This window comes from Rhipicephalus sanguineus, unplaced genomic scaffold (genome assembly GCF_013339695.2).
Source record: "Rhipicephalus sanguineus isolate Rsan-2018 unplaced genomic scaffold, BIME_Rsan_1.4 Seq12225, whole genome shotgun sequence".
Taxonomy (NCBI): Eukaryota; Metazoa; Arthropoda; class Arachnida; order Ixodida; family Ixodidae; genus Rhipicephalus; species Rhipicephalus sanguineus.
Window position 1 is genome coordinate 8,017 of NW_023614516.1, and position 20,121 is coordinate 28,137.

General features: G+C 46.1%; 1 protein-coding gene across 1 annotated transcript in view; it reads left to right on the top strand.

Annotated features, from left to right (window-relative positions):
* Window positions 1-1,216: 1,216 nt before the first annotated feature.
* Window positions 1,217-20,121, top strand: part of LOC119376481 (arylsulfatase B-like) — a gene marked incomplete at its 5' end in the record, with an annotated part of 34,859 nt that continues 15,954 nt past the window's right edge. Inside the window, 6 exons of the mRNA XM_037646292.1 lie at window positions 1,217-1,329; window positions 2,240-2,350; window positions 5,028-5,168; window positions 7,751-7,877; window positions 10,201-10,509; window positions 12,092-12,230. Of these exons, the coding sequence (XP_037502220.1) occupies window positions 1,217-1,329; window positions 2,240-2,350; window positions 5,028-5,168; window positions 7,751-7,877; window positions 10,201-10,509; window positions 12,092-12,230 (940 nt within the window). The remainder of the gene's footprint in view (window positions 1,330-2,239; window positions 2,351-5,027; window positions 5,169-7,750; window positions 7,878-10,200; window positions 10,510-12,091; window positions 12,231-20,121) is intronic.

Genomic DNA, 20,121 nt, shown 5'->3' on the forward strand with positions numbered 1-20,121 from the left:
ACCACTTTCTGAACACCCAGCCATCTTGAACTGGGAGCGCCTTTCATACTTGTGGACATTGTCGATCAAAAAGCAACTGTTACGCATATCTGAGGTGCAACATCAATACGTAAGTATTAGGTGGTATGTTCCATATCCAGAAAATACAGATACTTAATTCTAAAGACCGTAGTGTTTCTTAGCCGGCGCTGAAAATGCTAGTCTTTTTCGGGCCGCGCTGCAAATGCGACGCTATGAGCCAGATGCGGCGATTCAACATAGAGGAGGAGAACTCATGTAGTATGGCCGGCAGAAGACTATCGTCTTTCGACGACATTTGCAGCGAATCACGCAGATACGCGGCCAATTTTTTGCTTTCATACCCTTCGACACATAGTGCTCTTCTGTCCACGATCCCCTACCTTATGTAGAGTAGAATGTGGGTTCCTTCATGTCCGCCGGCAGAATTATGTGTATTTTATTAAAGATCTTTGCATATTTTAAATGGGGTGAAAATGCTAAGTGCCTTCACCGCGCGTTTTGTAGTTGCACCTTTTTATTTGCACGGTGTAACGATAAGGGTCCTATGCCCATATTTGTTCCAGCTATTCGCTGCTGTGCACCTCGGATACGACATCAGTGTTACTCAAGTATACAGGAAGCTCATGTAGCACAATTACGTCAGAGTGTTAAATTTGGGCCGTTCGGTGGATGTTAATCTACATAGGCGGCTGCGGTTGAGCCCGATCAAGATCTCATTAGTGGATCGCTATTTTCTCTTTTTCGCAGACTTCAGAACAGTACCACACTCAATAAACGAGACTTCCAATTACAATAGAAAGCGTGCGTGTGAGTGGGTCAAAACTTCCTCGAACTAAATTATCGTTGAATCAGATGAAAAGCCTGAAAACCATCAAAGTCGTGGGGATAAGCCAGCTACTTCAGCTAAAGGGCGCAACCTTTGACAATGTACATCTTCTTTGTTGTGTTGTCCTACGAGGGATTTATCGTTGTTATTCACGCCCGTGAATACAGAGGAGTATTCGACGCCACGATTGCAACATGCGTCTTAGCGGCGATTATAAGCCAACGATAACCCCCTAACTGGACAGCACAACACTGCTAATATTTTTTTCTCTGTTTAGGCCGCTACGGTCGACGTTGAAACACTTCGCGTCTTTGCAAATGGCGTATGCTCTGTGTTTGACCTTCGTGCTGTTTATCGGTGTCAAAACAGGCGTGGGCTACGGGGTACTCGTGCCAGCCGCGAAGGCCGCCGTACCATTGAAGTACGAGCTTCTACCGCAGTGGTTCAAGCGGCTGGGATACAGCACTCATATGGTCGGAAAGGTGAGCTCCGTAGCATCTACCTGGTTAAGGTGACGCCGCGGTTATAAGTATTACCTTGTTAGAATAATGCTAGAGCATTACTTGGCATGTTGTGTGTCCGAGGCGACATCAAAAGCAGCAGCAGAAAAGCCTTGACAGAAGAACAAAAAAGGTACACGGTTATGATTCGAACCTCGGCCACACCGCCACAGTTACCAGCACGCTAACCACTGCACCCCTGTTGCAACTATCGAAATTGGTCCTCGTCCATTTTTGGAGTTGGCAGCCGGTGGGCGCACGCAGAGAATGGCCATGTAGTTTCACGTCGTGACAGCAAACGCCGTCGTGTAACGTGTGTTGGGATCCCGAGACAGCCCGAGTTGCTCGAAGGTCGCATAATTGAACGCTGGGACGGTCAGCACAAATGCAAAGAAGCGGTATCATGTGGAAGCGGCCGAAAACTTTGCGCCGAGAGAGCGCACCCAGTCGGCTCTTTCGCCATTTCCCGCTTTTAAATTTGTGGCTATGGAAGAAGTGTGCATATTGTGGACTGTCCATTTCGGCCGCCGCTGAAAGGCGAGAATAGACGTTGCAAATCATAACGGTGGCAACAGAAACGTGCCTTAGCTCATTATCAATCCTGCTCTCATGGTGTGTGGTCTTTCGTAACTAGGCCCGTCTCTGGAGGGCCCTTATGAGCACATGTTACCTGATTACTGTAGCCTGTATACCCTAAAATTACAGACGTAGTACGAATGCTGCAATGCAACACGTGTATTGTTTACTCCTTGTTGAACTGTTTCTAAATTTAGCCAGTATGCTACTGTACACATGAATAAGCGATCTCAGACGATACCTTTGCTGACTCCCCTGCTCAACCTGTGTTCGCCATTTATCTCGTCAAGTGCTTTCTCCTTACATTCGACCGCAGTGGCACCTGGGATATAGGAGCATGGAGCACACACCAACATGGCGCGGTTTTGACACGTTCTTCGGATACTACAACGGCGAAATGGCCTATTATAATCACACCGTCACAGATGTGAGTAGCCAGCAGTGTTCTCTTTACACGGAAGAAATGATTAAACGTAAACGCCTTTGTATCTTATCGCTCCGCGCACCACTGCACCCTCAAAGCCTTATTCGTCTAAGAAACAAAAAGAGACAGTCATGGCCATTGTAGCCAATGCATTTACGCCGTTGAAGGGTTTGAAATTGCGAAGATAGTCCTTGAAAAGAATTAGAACGCGGCCGAATTCATGGAAACTGTCGTGGTCGAGAAAAGTTTGCCATTGCCGTAGCACAAGGCTCCGACACAAGTCTATGGCTGGTTGGGCTCATGTGCACGAGGAAAATTCAAATGCGTCACGGACCTGAACGCGGCAGATTGCACGGTGGAAATTCTTATAGCTGCTCCCCAGGTTTGAGCCTTCCAAACGAACGCTAGTGGCGCGTTTGTCAAATGGAGGAAATCGTGTTACAATGTTCAAAATGTCTCCGCTGAGCGGAAAACTCAGAAATTTGAAACAGAAAACCATGCAATTTTCTGTTCGAGAAAAACTCCGCTTCAAGCGAGTACTAGTCACACGCACTTCTTCGATTGCAATTGAGCAAGGTATGTGAATTCTGATGGGCTGAGCGGGTAGTAGTGACATCGCTCGCGAGTTTTCTGAAGAAATAAGTGACGAAGAGGAGATACCGCCTTTATGAAAGGTAGTGATGTAGAGAACAAATTACTATACTGTCTTTGAAATTTGAGTGGTATAAGACCCTTAAACGTCTTTCAACGTCTGAACATGCCCAAAATATGTTTTATTTTTATATTGTCTACTGAGCTCACCTACGGAAGTTTCTGTTGAGCTTATATAGCAGCAAGTTAACCACGATATGATAACAGGTACCCAGTAGTGGAGGACTCGAATAAATTGTAACACCCCGGGTACTCTAACGCACCTTGGGCCTAAGCACACGGTCGTCCTTTCATTTCGCTCCGATAGAAATACGGCGGACGTGGGAGAAAATCGAACCATCGTCCTCGAGCGCAGCAGTGACAAATCTTACCTGCTAAGCTAGCGCGGCAGCTTGGTTAGTTTTTATATTTACGTGTATATTACTTTACGTGTCACATATCGTACACAATAACTCTTTCTAAAGCTCTTAAGCCTACTTAGCGGTTCTTTACAATAAACACCAGTAAAGGTCTATAGCTCATTTAATTATTGTTAGCTAGCTGTTGTGTCAATACTCATGATTTTCGCATGTAACTATATTACCCGGTATTGTTTAAAATGTACAACAGTTTGCCTAACTTGAAAATAAAAATAAGTATCATTCAATGTGGACCGCAATACCTACCAAATTTTTTAGTTGATCCTAAACCACTTTTCCAAGTAATCATCGATTGACCTCAGTATCGGACTTTATTGCATCCCACATTCATCGCCGCCGAAATGCTTTAATCTAATAAAAATGAGCGGAGCTATAAAAGAATCGTCGCGCGTCTTAAGCGTTTTCTCTCTTACGTCCCGACGATGACCTGGAAGCTGCGTAGGAAGGGATGACACGGCGGAAAGAAGCTACTTCCAGCGCGAGTTGTGACCATGACCACGTGTCATTAAACACAGTCGCTCTGTCCAGGTGCGATTCCAGAGCGCATAGTGTTGCAACCGTGTAATGTTAGCCGACCACAGGGCGCGGCGCCCGGCAGGTGGCGGCACCCCGTGGTAGCGAGCGCATCATATCTTAACGCCGCTTTTGGTTTCAGCTAGCTTTCCACCAATAGCCGCAATCTGTTGTGCGACGAAAAAAATGCTGTGTCACAGCCCTTTAAATAGCGCGAGTGCGGGCCTATGTGTGAAGATAAGGCGCTTGATAAACTGGCAAATTTGCGCTCCGCTTGTAATCTCTCCTTGCCGCGCGCGACTGCAAGCTACCGCTGAGCTATGGCGTCTTCGTTCCGCTATATGAGTGTTTTCACCATGCTCTTTAAATGACCTGGCGTGATCTTGCATAACCTCGCGAGCAATATCTCACGTAATGAGAAGTTCTCTGCGGCAGTGTCTAACATGTTCATGCAATAAATTCTCATCAGCAACCCCGGTATTCACGCCTTGTTGAGTAACCTTAAAACCGCTAGTAGCTCTGGTCACCTTGATTTCTGTAATGAGATACTGAGAAATGCCAAGTGTGCCAATGTCTAAAGTAAATAGCTTTCCCAAATGATATCCCTCCCGCAGTTTTCCCTGTCATACGACAGGGTAACATTCATCGTGACTGGCGAATAGCAGAAGTGATGGAAATACCATAACAGGCGACCGTTCGGTTCCACGTAAGCATCGTCCTATCTCATTAACTCGCAACACATGTAAATTTCTCGAGCAAGTCATACTGTACATACGCAAGTAGTGAATTACCTAGAAGAGCATGAGATCACATTTAAACTGTTTTCACAGCGGTTATTGATGCCACACTCGATTCGGCCGTTTTAGTAAAGATATATGTTCAGCAGTTGAAACCGGTTTTCAAGTGGACGCAGCGTTTCTCGGTTCCGCCATCGCAGAATTGTAAACAAATTAACGAGCTTAAATCTATCGTTGTAGCATGGATTAAAGTTTCTTTCCAACAGAAAATTTCCCATTACACCGCGCATCACATTGCATAAGCGTTCCGGTGCGGACTTACCAAAGTAGCCCTCATTCATGCGGCGCCGCGATTTGCAGCTACAAGGCCTATGCGGTTTGGACCTCTGGCGCAACGTTGGCCATTCAACGAAAGCTGTCACCGACCTCAGAGGCACGTACTCGACGCAAGCCTTCACAGACGAAGCTAAACACATCATCGCCAATCACAATGTTGAAGAGGTAAACGCCATATAACATATTGTAGCTGCTTCGCGTAATATTGGCATGGCGATTCATGCAGGTCTTCTTCTTCACATCAGCCAATCAGAAGCCTGCTCATTCGCTGATGTTCGGGAAAGCACCGAACTTCCCTTCCGAACCTCCGATATTAAAGGCGCCAATGAATGGAGCGCGTAGCTGTTGGAACCGAGTTACATAATAATCATTTTTACCACTCGTAAGCGTTGAAGTATTTATTGCATGGTCATTTCCCGCCTTAGCTGCTTTTGAACGCCCTTAGTTAAGATCGTTGAGTACACCCGACTCTCATCTGGTAGACTTGGTCCTCATAGTAACAAGGGTGTTACTATGAGAACACTCCTTCCATGCGAGTTTTAGGATTCCCAACTCCAAAACAATACCCTTCACAACCGGCATCAAAGCCGCCAACGCTGCATCCATATAATTATATGCAGCCATGTAATTAGTGAATATGCTCCAGACTAAATCAAACTAGCATACTTGCGACGCCCATCTGCCGTACAAGAATAGTCGTCACCTGGCTTGCGTATATTTGCTCGAATGTTGCCCAGTGTCATGCATCCTGCCTCAGTCAGACACATGACGCGGGAACATTCAAACGTTGCGCGTAAATCGCCCCTTTCTTCCTCATAGTAACACCACTTACCACAAAAAAAGATCTTGAATAAGGATGACGATGTGGGAAAACTAAGCTGAAGCATGAAGAATGATGCAACATCGCCTCGCGCTTGATTATGCAAAATGGCAATTTGGAAGAACAATATAACTTGTTGCGTAATACAAAAATACCACGTCACATGCCCGCCTGTACGCCTATGCGCGCCTCGATTGCTGTTCTCCGTAATTTCCCACGTGGAAACGACCATCGCATTTGGCCTTGTGGGCTGGCGCTTAAAATGCCTAAAGGGCAACGGGGCTGGCTCTGCGATGACGCAACTGTTGCTTGCGGTAGCGCAACCGATAACCGCTACGTTTGCTTATCGCTGCCATGAACCGCCACGAGGGAAGCATATTCTTTGCGATAGGTGGCGAGACACTGGAAGTTGTAAAGGAGTACGTCTACTTAGGACATGTAGTAACCGCGGAGCCGAACCATGAGAGTGAAATAACTAGAAGAATAAGGATGGCATGGGGCTCAATCGGCAAGCACTATCAAATCATGAATGGTAATCTACCACTATCCCTCAAGAGGAAGGTATATAACAGCTGCATCTCACCGGTACTTACCTACGGAGCAGAAACCTGGAGACTTACAAAGAGGGTTCAACTTAAATTCAGGACGACGCAGCGAGTGATGGAAAGGAAAATGATAGGTGTAACCTTAAGAGACAGGAAGAGAGCAGAGTGGGTCAGGGAACAAACGGGGGTTAAGGACATCATAGTTGAAATCAAGAAGAAGAAATGGATATTCTTTTAGGGAGCCTTGGAATCAAAGTGCGCAAGCGGGCATGTCACGTGGTATATTTTTGTATTTGTCGGGCATCTGTAGTAAACACAGAAACACTAATACTTAATAGGCACAAAGTTAGAAAATGTCTAATCGGGCGTTTTGCTAAGCAATCTACTACTTTCTCTTTGGAATCTCTTGTCCAGCTTCGTTACATGAAAAGTTCGCTCATTTTTGTTGTTTTATTAAGCAATCGAAGAGAGCACAAAAAGGGTGTGACACTCTACACACTAGTCAGTAACATGCTTTGGGTCGCGTCGCGATAGAGTGCTTCGGCATATTTTTAAACTCTGACTACAGTTAGCTGCGGCACCCTGTATACAGTAACCATGGGAAGGGATTGCACGTAAAAACACATACATGCCTATGAACGATCAATGAACACAATCTGTTCTTCAGATAGCGAAACCGATTGCTGCGTAATGCAATTGCTTTTAATCTAAGCATTGTGGCTGCCTCGGCGATGCATCAGCGATCTTCCCTGCCCTCTGATCATGACTGGCAAGATGACTGGCAAGATGGGATGATTCTCTTCCATTTAACAAATTAGCGTGTTCTTTCGAATTACTGTTGATAAACAATCGAGTCTGACCGATGTGGACGCTGCTGTACGTGGAAGGAGTTCTACATACCGCCACAGAAAAACACATGGTATACTTATTAAAAAGCTTGGCAGAACAAGCCTTGTCATTTGCTCTTGCATCTGTCTTTGCACGCCTGTCAATCACTCCACACAAACTACCCCTTCTTTTTGACCCGCAAAAAAAAAATCAGCAACAAAACATCAACACGAAACTGTCCCGCAACTTTCTTCAACCTGTGCGAAATCGAATGCGCATAAGGAATCGCAGGAAATCTTTCGTGCTCGCTATGTCAGGCATACGATCGATTAATCGAGGGCACTTTGCTTCTTAGTTTGATTAGGAATTGCTCAGGAGCCGACCCGACAAATGAAGTCGAAAAACCAGCGCTAGTCAGCCTGTAAGCGGTGGAAACTCAAATACTTCCAATGCGAAATAAACTACGATAGTAAATTAGGCAATCATGTACTAACACTTATGATTACAGTGTATATAATGTGTACAGGACATATGTTCATGGTGGTTTCTTACAGCCCCTATTTCTGTACCTGAGCTACCAAGCAGTTCATTCCACCTGCGAAGATACCAAGCCTGAGGCACCACAAGAGACTGTGGATAAGTACAGCTACATCACAAACTATAACCGCAGCGTCTTTGCAGGTGAGTTGACAAATGCGAACGCGCATTGTCCGCTACATAACCAGCGTTGACTCCGGAACTTTTGAATGCCTTCTGATAAATGGTAACGGATCGTTTTTTTCTCTCTTCAAAAAAAAAACAAAAAGAAATAGTGACCACCTTTATGTACACTCCTGGTACACTCTTCACGCGTGCTAAGACAAAGCAAGAGCTCGCTGCAGATGTCAGCAGAATAAAAGCTCTGCAATTGTCAATATAACAAGGATGTCAGGTTAAATCTATCAGCTTCCAGGGCTTTGCTGCTCAGTCCTATACATCAGTCCACTCTTTTTTGTTCTGCTGCCCCCTATTTTGTGCGCAGTCATGTCATTTCACCTGGCGCAGTGCTCCGTTACATGAGATCAATTCTGTGTTTGTACAAGAACGTCAAAGTGAATTACGGTGATATATTGCGCTGTAACTTTAGACAAGTACGCCATTCAAGTAAGGCGGTGACTGCTTGAAATATAACGCAGGCGACAGCGAAACTGCGATAACTTGACTTTGGAATTTGAACAGCTTAGTTCGTCCGCCTCTAAACATCAACTGAAAAAAAGTTCTCAGAAAAACAAAATTAAAAAAAAAACGTGGGAAAAAAGTTGGGGGCAACATGAGCGTAAATGCTCTATGTATATTGCGCTCTCATTCGACAGAAGACCGTCTGCTGTTCGTAAGCCGTGCACAATACTGCTGTGCGTAAGATGTGGTTGTCGTCTCATCTTTAACAAAACCACTGTCATTTTTAAATATGCGGACCAACTGACAAGGGAAATCGCTGAGGCCTACAACATAACGACTAGAGGCAGGACTTGTATTAGTGAACCACCAATCGCTCTTCATGAGAAGGAATTTAGTTACCTGCGCCAATCTTTATTATCTATAATTTTGACAATGCTGCCTTGGTGTTTCTTTGTGTCTTGCGCATGTCACGGGTCATGCACGTGCTACATATATATATTTGACAATTTTTCTATACAATATCAGTTGTATAATGAACCGAGGGTCCCACTACAGTTCTTTTACTTTGGGACCCTCGCCTGTATATTCGCTAATCTTGTATTACCTTTTGATATCAATAAACTGAAACTGAAACTGAGAGTCAGCGCCGTGTTGTTCCGTTTCCTTCTTTTGTCCTTGTCTAGTGTTGCGCTGTAACCAAGTTCAAGATGTGCACAACATATCCCAGACATCTGTAAAAGGACTTCAGTTGATACAAGCGCGCAGCGTGCAGATATGTGTGGGAGTTCTACAGGCAACATCAAGTTCCCTGAGCCGAGCAGGAGCGCAGGAACCCACCCCTTGTATGTCATTCGTAATTTAATATGGAGGCCTGCCGGCATATTTTGCGTCTAGTCACTTATAAAACCCATATCCCCCGCTTATTTTGATAGATTAAAGCCGTCCCGCAACGCAAATAGAGTGTGTGTATTAATAGTACATCCCACAGCTTCCTATGTCGACGCGTTGTGAACCGCCAACATCGTTGTGAAACGCCGTTGCAACATCCTTGTGCAATTGCCAGCATTGCCCCGTGCGTCATGTGTTTCATGTGCGAGTGAAAACATGCGCGGCTCCCGACGGTCGCAGCTCAAGCAGAGATGAAATGCGTTGGCCATCTCCGTCGCGCGAATGTGCATGAGGGGGTGCTTGAGGCTAGGCTTGCGTTGCTCGAGCAGAATCTGCCAACTTTATTCAAAAGGGCATCGTCGTCCGCGGTGACACGCGTGCTATCTCGCCAGAGAGAACAGCGGCTCATACGCTTTTACGTACTGTGCTCTCACCGCATACATTTCTTTGAAGGGATAGATACCTGGAGGCCACTGTGCTCGCTGCGGCGGTTGTGTTTTCTTACGCCAGCGTTCTGTAGAGGAACACCAGTTTGGATCCTAAGGGAGTTAGCTGCTAGCCTTACTTTGTGTTACGTTGCAGTTTGGGCGGGAAAAGACGAGAAGCTAGTTTTCAAAAACCTACAACATTCAAGACCAAAAAAGAGAAAAACGAAAGAAAACAACAATGCCAATTATAACACATTGTGACTGCAACCTAGTCACGCTCACGAGGCACCGTGGTTGCACAAAGTCCCGTTATACGCTGGGAGAAAAAAATTCAAACGTCGCTAGTAATGCCGATGCTTGCGTCCACGATGGTAGCCATTACGTTGCGGCGGTGCTACAGTCGATGTGCCGATGTCACCACGTCTTTCACCGACCGCGACATCGGAGCACGACCCTCTCGCACCCGCTCATCAGCGTGACCACTAAAGTCCCTACCAGCAAACACTGTCATCTCTGCTGATTCATTGCAGGCGCACTCCACGTCCTGGATCACTCTGTGGGTGAGGTTTTGTCGGCGCTTCAGTCGCGCGACATGCTCGCCGACAGCGTGGTGGTGTTCACCAGCGACAACGGGGGTGGGCCGATGGACGCTTCGCTAAGTGTTCCCAACACTGGCAACAACTGGCCCTTGCGTGGCTCCAAGGGGGACATGTGGGAAGGGGGCATGCGAGTACCGGCGGTGCTCTGGTATGGACGACTAAACAGCTGCCGACCACGACGACCTTCGCAGCAGCTGATGCACATTGTCGACTGGGGGCCCACACTATACGCGGCTGCAGGTATTGTGCTGTTTGCAGATGAGCATGTTTGTGCACGAGTTGCTCTTATTTTGCGTCAAAAACTCCGGCGATAGGCCCCTTCTGCGATAACATGACCATACTGAGTCATTGCAATATAACACCAAAATATGTATTCTCAAGACATGTTATTACGAAACTAAATTTCCTGCCAGTGCAGGAACCTTGTGAACTTAAGCTCAAGGAAGAAATTTCTTGACACAAAGCTTTGGTGAAACTATGGACATAACATTGCTTGGTAGGAAGTTGATCTTTTTTCCCTGGGGCAGTACCGGCTCCTTTACGCATCCAGAGTCCACTGTGAGCCGCTTCACACCATTATGTGTTTACTGACGCGGGCAGCGAGATTGCCCTACATATTTTTCGCCTACTTAAGAAACGTGGCTTAATGCTGACAAAAACGCCCATAGTGTAACGTTATTAGGTGCCACGTAGCCCTTGTGCGAACTTTCGGTTAATACGCCCACATTGCAATGTGCCATGTATATAGTGTTAAGCGCAACCTCTGTTAACATTGGCCGTACTGTGTTACGACCTGAATCCAACCAATTGTGCATTTAATGCTACAAGGCGTAAGGCCAGTGAGAGGGGCCAATCGAAACATTTTTACCAGTCCATAAAACGTCAGTATTTGCCTGTGCGACTCATTCAAGTGTGTGTGGTGCGTCTGAATGCTCGAAATCACGGGTGATGACGGGCTTGTAGAACTAATCAATGTATGCCCAGCGTCCTTCACCGACGATTTAAGCTTAATAATGGTCATTGAGATTCGTATGCATGTAATCATACCTGAATTATCACACGACTGTGGAAATTGCTGCAGGAAAAGCCTCTACGTCCACTTTACCACTGGAACCGTAAGAAAGCTGTAAATAGCTGAGTGCAGTCCGTTTACTGACTGCGAGGAGTACAGCACTTAAGCTGTCGGCGGCCTCCAAGAAAGAAATACCTTAACAAAAGTTTGTTTTCGTCGAAAACAGGGTTCGGCAACCTGCGGCCCGCGGGTCACTATTATACGGCCCACGGCACGATGTCAGAACCCCGTCGCCCCTCTCCTGTTCACTTCATATCTGAAGGCCAACATGTCAGTTGAGACGTGAAATGGCGTTAGATAGCAAAAAAAAAAAGAAAAACTAACATGATTTCTATTCCAGATGTCAATTCGCCTATTTTTTCTCTTTCCCTGGAAACCACATTTATTCGTGCTCTACCATAACTGCTCAGCTCTGGCTGATATTGTTTAGCGTGAGCCGAAGGATGTATAAAAGTGATCATGTTGCTTACCAACTGTGATAACAGAAACGCGGTCTTCCTTCAATTCTAATGCAGTTATTGAGTGCGTATAGCATATGCTGCCCATGGAATAAGTATCATTCTTCAACACTCGGAACTCAGTTCTTTGACGTCATGAGGGCGGAAAATAAAGGAGTGCTGAATAATAGAACCAACAGACGGAATTGTGCATCTTGTAATATGCGTCTGGGTCCGTACGCTTTCGCGTACACACCGACGGCAAGCTCAATATTTGCTGCTTATTATTTTGTTTCACCCATACACTTACAAGGCGGAGACGTTTCGGACCTCGGTGACGTAGACGGAAGGAACCTCTGGGAGGCATTGACTACGTTCAAGGACATCGGGCACGAAGACGTGGTCCTAGAGATCGAAGGTTGGAAGGATGCGGCGGCCATCATCTCCGGCAGGCAAGGAATGAATATTTTCATGAAAGCATTCGTAGAAATTGCTCCCTTTGAAAGACTTCAGAAATGCAGAAATGGCGTTTTGAAACGTCTTTATTGTGCGCGAATTTAAGTCCACTACTGGAAAACTAGGCGTCCTAAAATGACCTTTTCAACGTCGATAACGTGTACAGGAAAGAAATGGGAACAAAGAGAAATGTGCTGCTTGTCAGCGGCGCAGTGTTCACACAAAACCTAAAATTTAGTAAACGTTCAGCAGAATTAGATGTGTGCGCTATCCGTAGGACGCAGGTTATCTAAGAGATATCATTCCGCCTGCCCTAGCATGTCCTCCGTAACGCGTTCATGTTCTGTGGTAAAGCGCACTCGCTGTTCTTGCAGGTACCCCACTGCATCATTTTAACCGCGTCCTAAGCAAAGCTTCGTAAAAATAAAAAAGTAGTACTCATATGCTATAGGAGCCCGGGTACTGGGCCCTTGCCGAATATAATCCAGCGAATCGGCAATGCGTCGTCCGAAGCACTTCTAACAATTGAGATCCACTGAGGTGGGTCGCAATAACGCTGCAGGAGAATGTCAGGTCGCAGGTGTCCGACATTCGGAAATGTCAACTGTTCCAACGTGTGCGGATTAGCGGTCGCGGCAGTTTGACGCCTCTGCGTATCAAAACGATCCCACCAGAGAGACATGAAGGAGGTCACACCACCCGCATACCTGTAGATTGTCGCGCACGATTTCTGGGCTTACGTAGAGGTTGTCCGAACCCCATGTCCGCGGATTTTATCGGCTTGCCACCCCGGCATACTTCGTCCGAAAGCATGACCATTTCTATAGAATCCGACTCTCACCGATACATTTCATATCATCAATTGCAAATGCTTTGTGTTCAACATGGTTGGCGCGTGTGCAGTATTGCAGCTTTTTAGGATAGCAGTAATTTTAGGATTGCAGCTTCAGCCGCTTCTGCAGCCTATGCACGGCTGTTCTTGGTAGCGTCAATTGCACAGACGCCTGAAGGGCTCATTTGGTTCAGCTCCGGATAAGTACATGTTGCACCCATTCCACATCTGCCTTGCTCGTGTTCGAATGTGCACAACTCGTCCAGTTTATGACACTTCCGTTTTCCTTGACTTTGGCGGATGGTCGGACTTGATGGAGCTGTGGGTGTAACAGGTCCGGAAGTTTTACTTCACCTGCGTGGCACATCCACACACTGGGCCATCTCTTGCGCAAAAAGAAGAGAAAGAGTCATTTGACGTTTTCTGTGAGTCATCCCTTACCACGTATATGAATCACTATAAAGAGACACGTGAACACAGTTTGAAGATCATGATACGCTCGTCGAAGATTTGTGGGGCGCAATAGAGAGTTCACCTGTCCCTTTAAAGGGCACCTAAACCACGTCCAATATTTTACAGCGAAAGCTGTTATGAGATCATTTCAACGGCCGTTTTTGGTGGCGTAGTTGTCCGCCGCCGCCGCCGCCGCCGCCGGTGTCCGTAACCACTATCGCTCGAAATAAGAAAAAAAAAAAAATAAGAAAAAATTCCAGGATGGAACGAGGTTCGAACCTGGGCCCTCTGCGTGGGAGCCCAGTATTACCTCTGAGCCATGCCGGTGCTTTTTTTTTTTTCTTTCATGGTATTATTACAAATGTGTGTAACTAGCATACATAGCGAACAAAATATTCAAGGCGGTCTCTACCAGCGTACAAGCGTACACAGAAGCCTAAAAGGGTATTAAAGCTATACATTTCATGAAGAGTGGATACCAGTCCGGTTGAAACTCTAATTGTTTGTAAAAGTCTTTTAGCTGAAGAGCCATTTGAATGAGATGCAACCGCGATGATACCATGGGTTCCGCATGTCTGTCTAACATGCGAGTTTTCCATAAACTGTGCATACCCATTAGTAATAGCATGTCAACAGGAATAGAATGGCTTTTGGGTGGCATGAGATAACGTATGCTATACGAATTTAAATCGAGTTGTTTTTTAAAAGCCCTTTGTAGAACGTCCCAGAAGAGTATGGCGTCTTTACAGCTGATGAAGCAATGTTCTATAGTTTCCGGAACTTCACAGAGGCGACAGTTAACTGAAGATACAAAGATGCCTTTGCTGCTTAACCAGGTCTTCACAGGCAGCGTCTGTGTATGCACTTTGTAGAAGAATGTCTTGGATGTTGGTGAAATAGGCATTTTCTTCACACGCACAAGCACGTCGTGTCCAGGCAATCCAGCATATAGTGAGCGGTACAAAGGTGCAGGAAACAACATATCTAATATGGCATTATATAGATCTTTTCGTGAACTAGAGAATAAATAGTCATTAGAGAATCTTACTGTCAAAAACCGCACTGATTCATACACTTCACGCATGAATCCTTGCAAATAGGGAGGCGAGGCACAATTAGCAGATACCACTAAACTTGGTAAAACATCGACGAGATTCACTTGTAAAAATGTTCGAAGCAGCGGATGATCGCAGTCCCGAAAATAAAAAACGGGACACCAATTGTCTAATAAAGAGATGCACCAACCCAAGACCACCTGCACAAACTGGTCTAAAAACATTGTCACGCCTCATCGGTCGTAACTTGATGACCAAATAAAGGTAGCAAAGATTCGGTGAAACTTCTGAATGTAAACCCTGGAACAATGTAGTATTTGCAGTACGTAGAATAATTTTGTTGCCAGGAATAGATTGCATGCTTTAGCTCTGCCAAAAATTGAGAGGTTATGGGGAATAAACGTTGGGCGTAACGCTTTAGGCTGGGTACACGTTCTTTCCAATAATGTGCGCTTGACTTATATGCATCCAATGGAACGCCAAGGTATTTCGGTGGCACACAAGACCATGCAATACCCTCGAAATTCGTTGGTTTATAAGCCCACGGGCCAAACCACAGTCCTAAACTTTTAGCAAAGTTCATTCGTGCACCAGAAATGGTTCCGAATTCCCGAATAGTGGACACCACTGTTGTTATGCTGGAAATGTCTGTACAAAAAACGCCAGGTCATCTGCATACGCTAATACTTTCACCTCATTTCCATAAACACTGAAACCATGAACATTGCAAGATCGAATCACGCTTAAGCACAGTGGTTCCAAATAGAGGGCAAAAAGCAGTGGCGACAACGGACAGCCTTGCTTCACAGAAGAGTGAATCGACACAGGTTTTGACAGGTGGCCATTAACAATCAAACGAGTTGAACAATCACTGTAGCATAGTTTTATACCTTTGAATATAGTGGAACCAATGTTAGCATGGTCTAAAAGAGAAAATAGAAAGGAATGACGAACCCGATCAAACGCCTTCGCTAAATCTACTTGTAACATTGCCAGTTGGTCATACGAGTGGGAAGAATGTTCCAATACTGTGCGGGCAATGTGTATGTTGGTTTGTATTGAACGACCTTTCAGGCCGCAGTCTGGTGGGCGCCAATAAGAATTGACATTGCAAATTGTAGTCTGTTTGATAGTATTTTTGCAAAAATTTTATAGTCAACGTTACACAGTGTAATCGGTCTGTAGCCGTCAACATGACGAAGCTTTTCTCTATCTGAGTATTTCGGAATTAGGACGGTGTGGCTTCTTGTAAAAGATTGAGGAAGGGTCCCCAGATTCAAACTCTGCGTGAAAATGTCCAGCAGTACCGGGCACAGTAAGGATTTAAAGGTTTTGTAAAACTCGCCCGACATTCCGTCGGGTCCTGGCGTTTTCGACATCGGTAACTGGTCAACGGCGAGTTCTATTTCTTTTAAAGTGATAGGCCCACTAATAGACTCACACTCTTCGTCAGATAAAGGAGTCACAAATGACAGAAACTGCGTTACGAGATCTTCATTCTGTTTTTCATAGGAATCGCTGAACAATGCTTTGTAATAAGCTTCAAATTCTGTCATGATTTCACTTGTATTAGTTACCAATGACCCTTGCGAATATAAATCTGGTATAAATTTGCTTTTTGCGTTGCGGCATTCATCGAGTAAGGCTTGACGTGTGGGTTCCTCTGAATGCAAAGTACGAGTATTGCGTGATCGAACACGGGCACCTCTGTAGCGTAAGGTGTCGTACCTCTGGAGTGCGCATTTGGCATTAGCGATTTCGTCTGTGTAACAACCAGGCGCCTCACATTCAAATTCATATAAGTTTTCAAGATTCTTTAGTAACATCTTTTGTTCTAACCTTCTGTAAAAGCCCCGCACTGATCCGATTTCGATAGCTACTGTCCGAACTTCTTGTTTGAAAATTCCCAAGAGGCAAACAAAGGCATGTCAGCCGACGCAACGCCTCAGGGCTACGCGCACGCGAACAGTAAATTCCTGGTCACTCACAATTGAAGAGTTGAGTTTCCAGAGTGCCCACTGCGGTCTGAAATTGATCGAGTGTTATGACCAATCTGCCCCACAACAATGCAGTGATCTGAGAACGAAATAGGCTCCGTTTTGCATGACAGGTCACGAGAAATAAGAGGCGCTGAAACATAAATGCGATCAATTCTAGTGTGAGTACTACCCTGTGCATGTGTATATGAGGGTAATCTATTCATTGCTCCTATGTCAACAAGTCCCGCATTTTGAACTATCAGAGATAGCACTTCAGCACTCTTATCGCTGCGGCTAAACCCAGTACGATCATACGGACTGCAAACACAGTTGAAATCACCCATGAGCAGAATGTTACGGTCAGGATCTAGCAAAGTGGCCAAGCTTTCAAAGAAATTAGTGCGCCGCGGTGCATCATTGAAGGCATATACATTGATTAGGCGCCACGGCAAACCATACAGCATAAAGTCGCATTGTATAAGCCGCCCCTCTGTCAACATTATAAGCAACAGAAGAATAAGGTAAACTCTTCCTAAGAAACAAAAGGCAGCCCGCCGATAGGCCTACAGCGTGCGAAACAATTACATCAAATACGGAGAGATATGGCCGCAAGGCCCTCTCCGTATCCACTTCACTCTCGATCTTCGTTTCTTGAACGGCGACGAAGTCAAGGTGATGGCTGAACAGCAACCGGCGGAGCTGCACCTGCTTCTGCTTGGATCGAAGTCCACATACGTTGATCGTTGCAAAAGTGACTTTCTGAGGCAGCGCCATGGTGTCTACACTTTTATCAGAGCTGCATACGCCGGTCTGGTGGGGAAGGGGCGCGTGAATGCTCCCCGTTACCGCCACCAGGCCTCCTTGATCTTGAACGTCTGCACTTTCCTGCATGCTTTGATGATCTCCGACGTCGTGATTGTCTTGGGCCAACCGCCGAATCACTTTCCTCACTCGTCTCAGGGTTTGACGATGCAGGGCGCTTACTTATGGAAACATCGACGGATTCTCGCACATCGGCACTAGTTAGCTTCTCACGTGGCGTTTCTACATCAGCATTACTGCTGGGGCTTTCCTTTTGTGTCAAGACTGATCATGTGCAGGTACCGCTTCCTTCTCTCCGCTGTCTGTCACATCTACGGTGTTTGACGCTTGTTTAGATTTCTCCGCTCCAGCACAGTCACTAGCTGCGTCTTTGTCAACAGCACAGGGCTCAGCGACGGCAGCACATGGAAGGTCTCCCGTTGCATCGAGGACTTCCGTAGCGTCCATGATATGTTCTGGAAACGCATCTTCAGGTGGTCGCATGCGATGTCGTAATTTATTGGCATACGTCGCCACACATTCTTCAGCCGTATGTCCAAACCGCCGACAATCATCGCAGCGTGGTGTCCTACTTTGTTGCAACGAAGGCATAAAGGTGGCCTGCCGGGAATCAGCACTAGGCTTTGTAGACCACAAACTGAGAGTAGGTGCGGGATGTCGGAGACACGGACTCCGTCACCAAGTGCCAGTACAACGTCTCGGTTAAGGGTCCTCATCTGTTCCATTTCTGACACCCTCCAAGTTTCCGCTGAAATCGACTTGATCTTTCCGAAAGGCTGAAAGGCTTCGTGCACATAAATATCTTCCAGGCGTTCAGGGAGCCATAACAGCTTCATTTTAACTTCCGTGGGTTCAGGGTCTATAACGACGCATCTTCGTCCTCGAACAAAGAATTCACCACAGGTTACTATCTTCACTTTAGATAGCGCAGTCCTGCAAGTCACCATCCAGACATGTGACATTTGAAACTGTCCGATCGAGGTTATATCAGCAAGATCTATGATATTCCGGAGGGCATCTCGAAAGTCCTGCGCTCGGTATGGACGGCCAGCAAGGTCTGCATGCAGGAAAACGGAGTCAGCGACGAGCTTACCAGTAGGAAGACGGGGCAGGACGATACGGTAGTCATTACTGCTGGTAGAAACCTGGGCAGTACCTCGGCTTGAAGCCGATTGATCCTTTGTAGCGGAGAACATCAAAAACACGACCGTTCCCAGAGCCATGCCGGTGCTTGGAACTGCCTTGCAAAACGACGCTATACAGGCTTCATCTTCAGAAGGAACCACATTAACATATGTAATTTAGTGTGGTAGAAGAGTGAAATAACAACCACGCACCACACAACGCGAATTATGTAACCAGGCGTCACACAATCCTAATTGCGCAACGAGTGGGCTGTTGGATGCTTCCAACCCACTACAAGGGGCTCTGCAATAATTCTTCATCGTCATCAGGCACAACACCAACAAAGTGCGCATAATGCCTTACATGTTTTTAGCGGGTACCACGGCTCTCCGTTGAACGACGAAAAATGGCATAGTGGCTGCTTCCCTACTTCACAGAAATTATGATTTATAGCGTAGTGGGTTCCTCGCAAGTGCACTTGCATTGGTTGCCAAGGAAGCCCATGAGCCCATCATCCATTTCCTCAGGGTCTCAATAAAGTTCTTCTCCCTTCTCTCTGTATCTCTTTCTCACGTCAATATATGTTATATTGCATGGTGGGAGAGTTAAATAGCGACCGGGTGTCACACAATGCGAATTACGTAACTGGTGAGCCGTTTAAAACCCATTAGAAAGGGCTGAGCCACAATTCTTCATCGTCATCAGTCGTCACGTAAACAAAGTGCACATAATGCCTTACATATGTCTAGCTGGAACCTCGCTTCTGCGCACAATGACGAATAATGGCGTTGTGGGTGCTTCCCAATTTCACAAATATTGTGATTTATGGCGTAGTGGGTGCCTTGCTAGTGTACTTGTATTAGTAGCCCCAACGGGCTTTAGAAATGCCGCTCTTCCAGCTTTCGCTGTGACTGTGCTGCGCTTTCCGCGCAGGCCTGGCATTTTTTTTTGTTTTTTTTTTTAAAACATTTCAAGTAAACGCGTGCATCGACTTCAGAATGCCGTCACGATCTACAATGCCAAACGCGGTAGCGCTACGAGCCGCGGACGCCCCAGAAATCCCAAGAAACAATCCCTCCTCCTCTCCGTGCCTTTCGGCATTCCTCATCCCCTCATCGTTCGCCGTTACGTCAACGTGTCGCCTGCTCGTCATCCACAGCCCCTGTTTGTCCGCTCGCAGGTACGCGGGCTTGCTGCTCTTCTCCTCGCACGGCGAGGAGGAACACTCGGCCTGGAGGAGAGATGAGCCGACGAAAGGAGCTTAGCGAAGGAAAGAGTTAAACGAGCGAGAGCCTCTTTTGCATCATCAAACCCGTGTAACTCCGTCATTACGGCACCGTTTCGAAAAATTCTCACGGCTACGTGTTGTTGTAGACTTGTGCACGACTGCAACACCACAACTAAATTTCGATATCTGGGTGATTTAGGGACCCTTTAAAGATAGTCATATACGTGGCAAGTCAGGACTCACCGAAAATGGTAACACATATACTCCTTTTTTTTTAGAGTCTGGGGTGTCGCGATTTGCACCACTGTCTCACCTGCAAAAGAAATACAAGAACAAATGTAATCAGAGAAGTAGAACTTCTTGGAAGTGCTGATATCCAACAAAACATTTAGT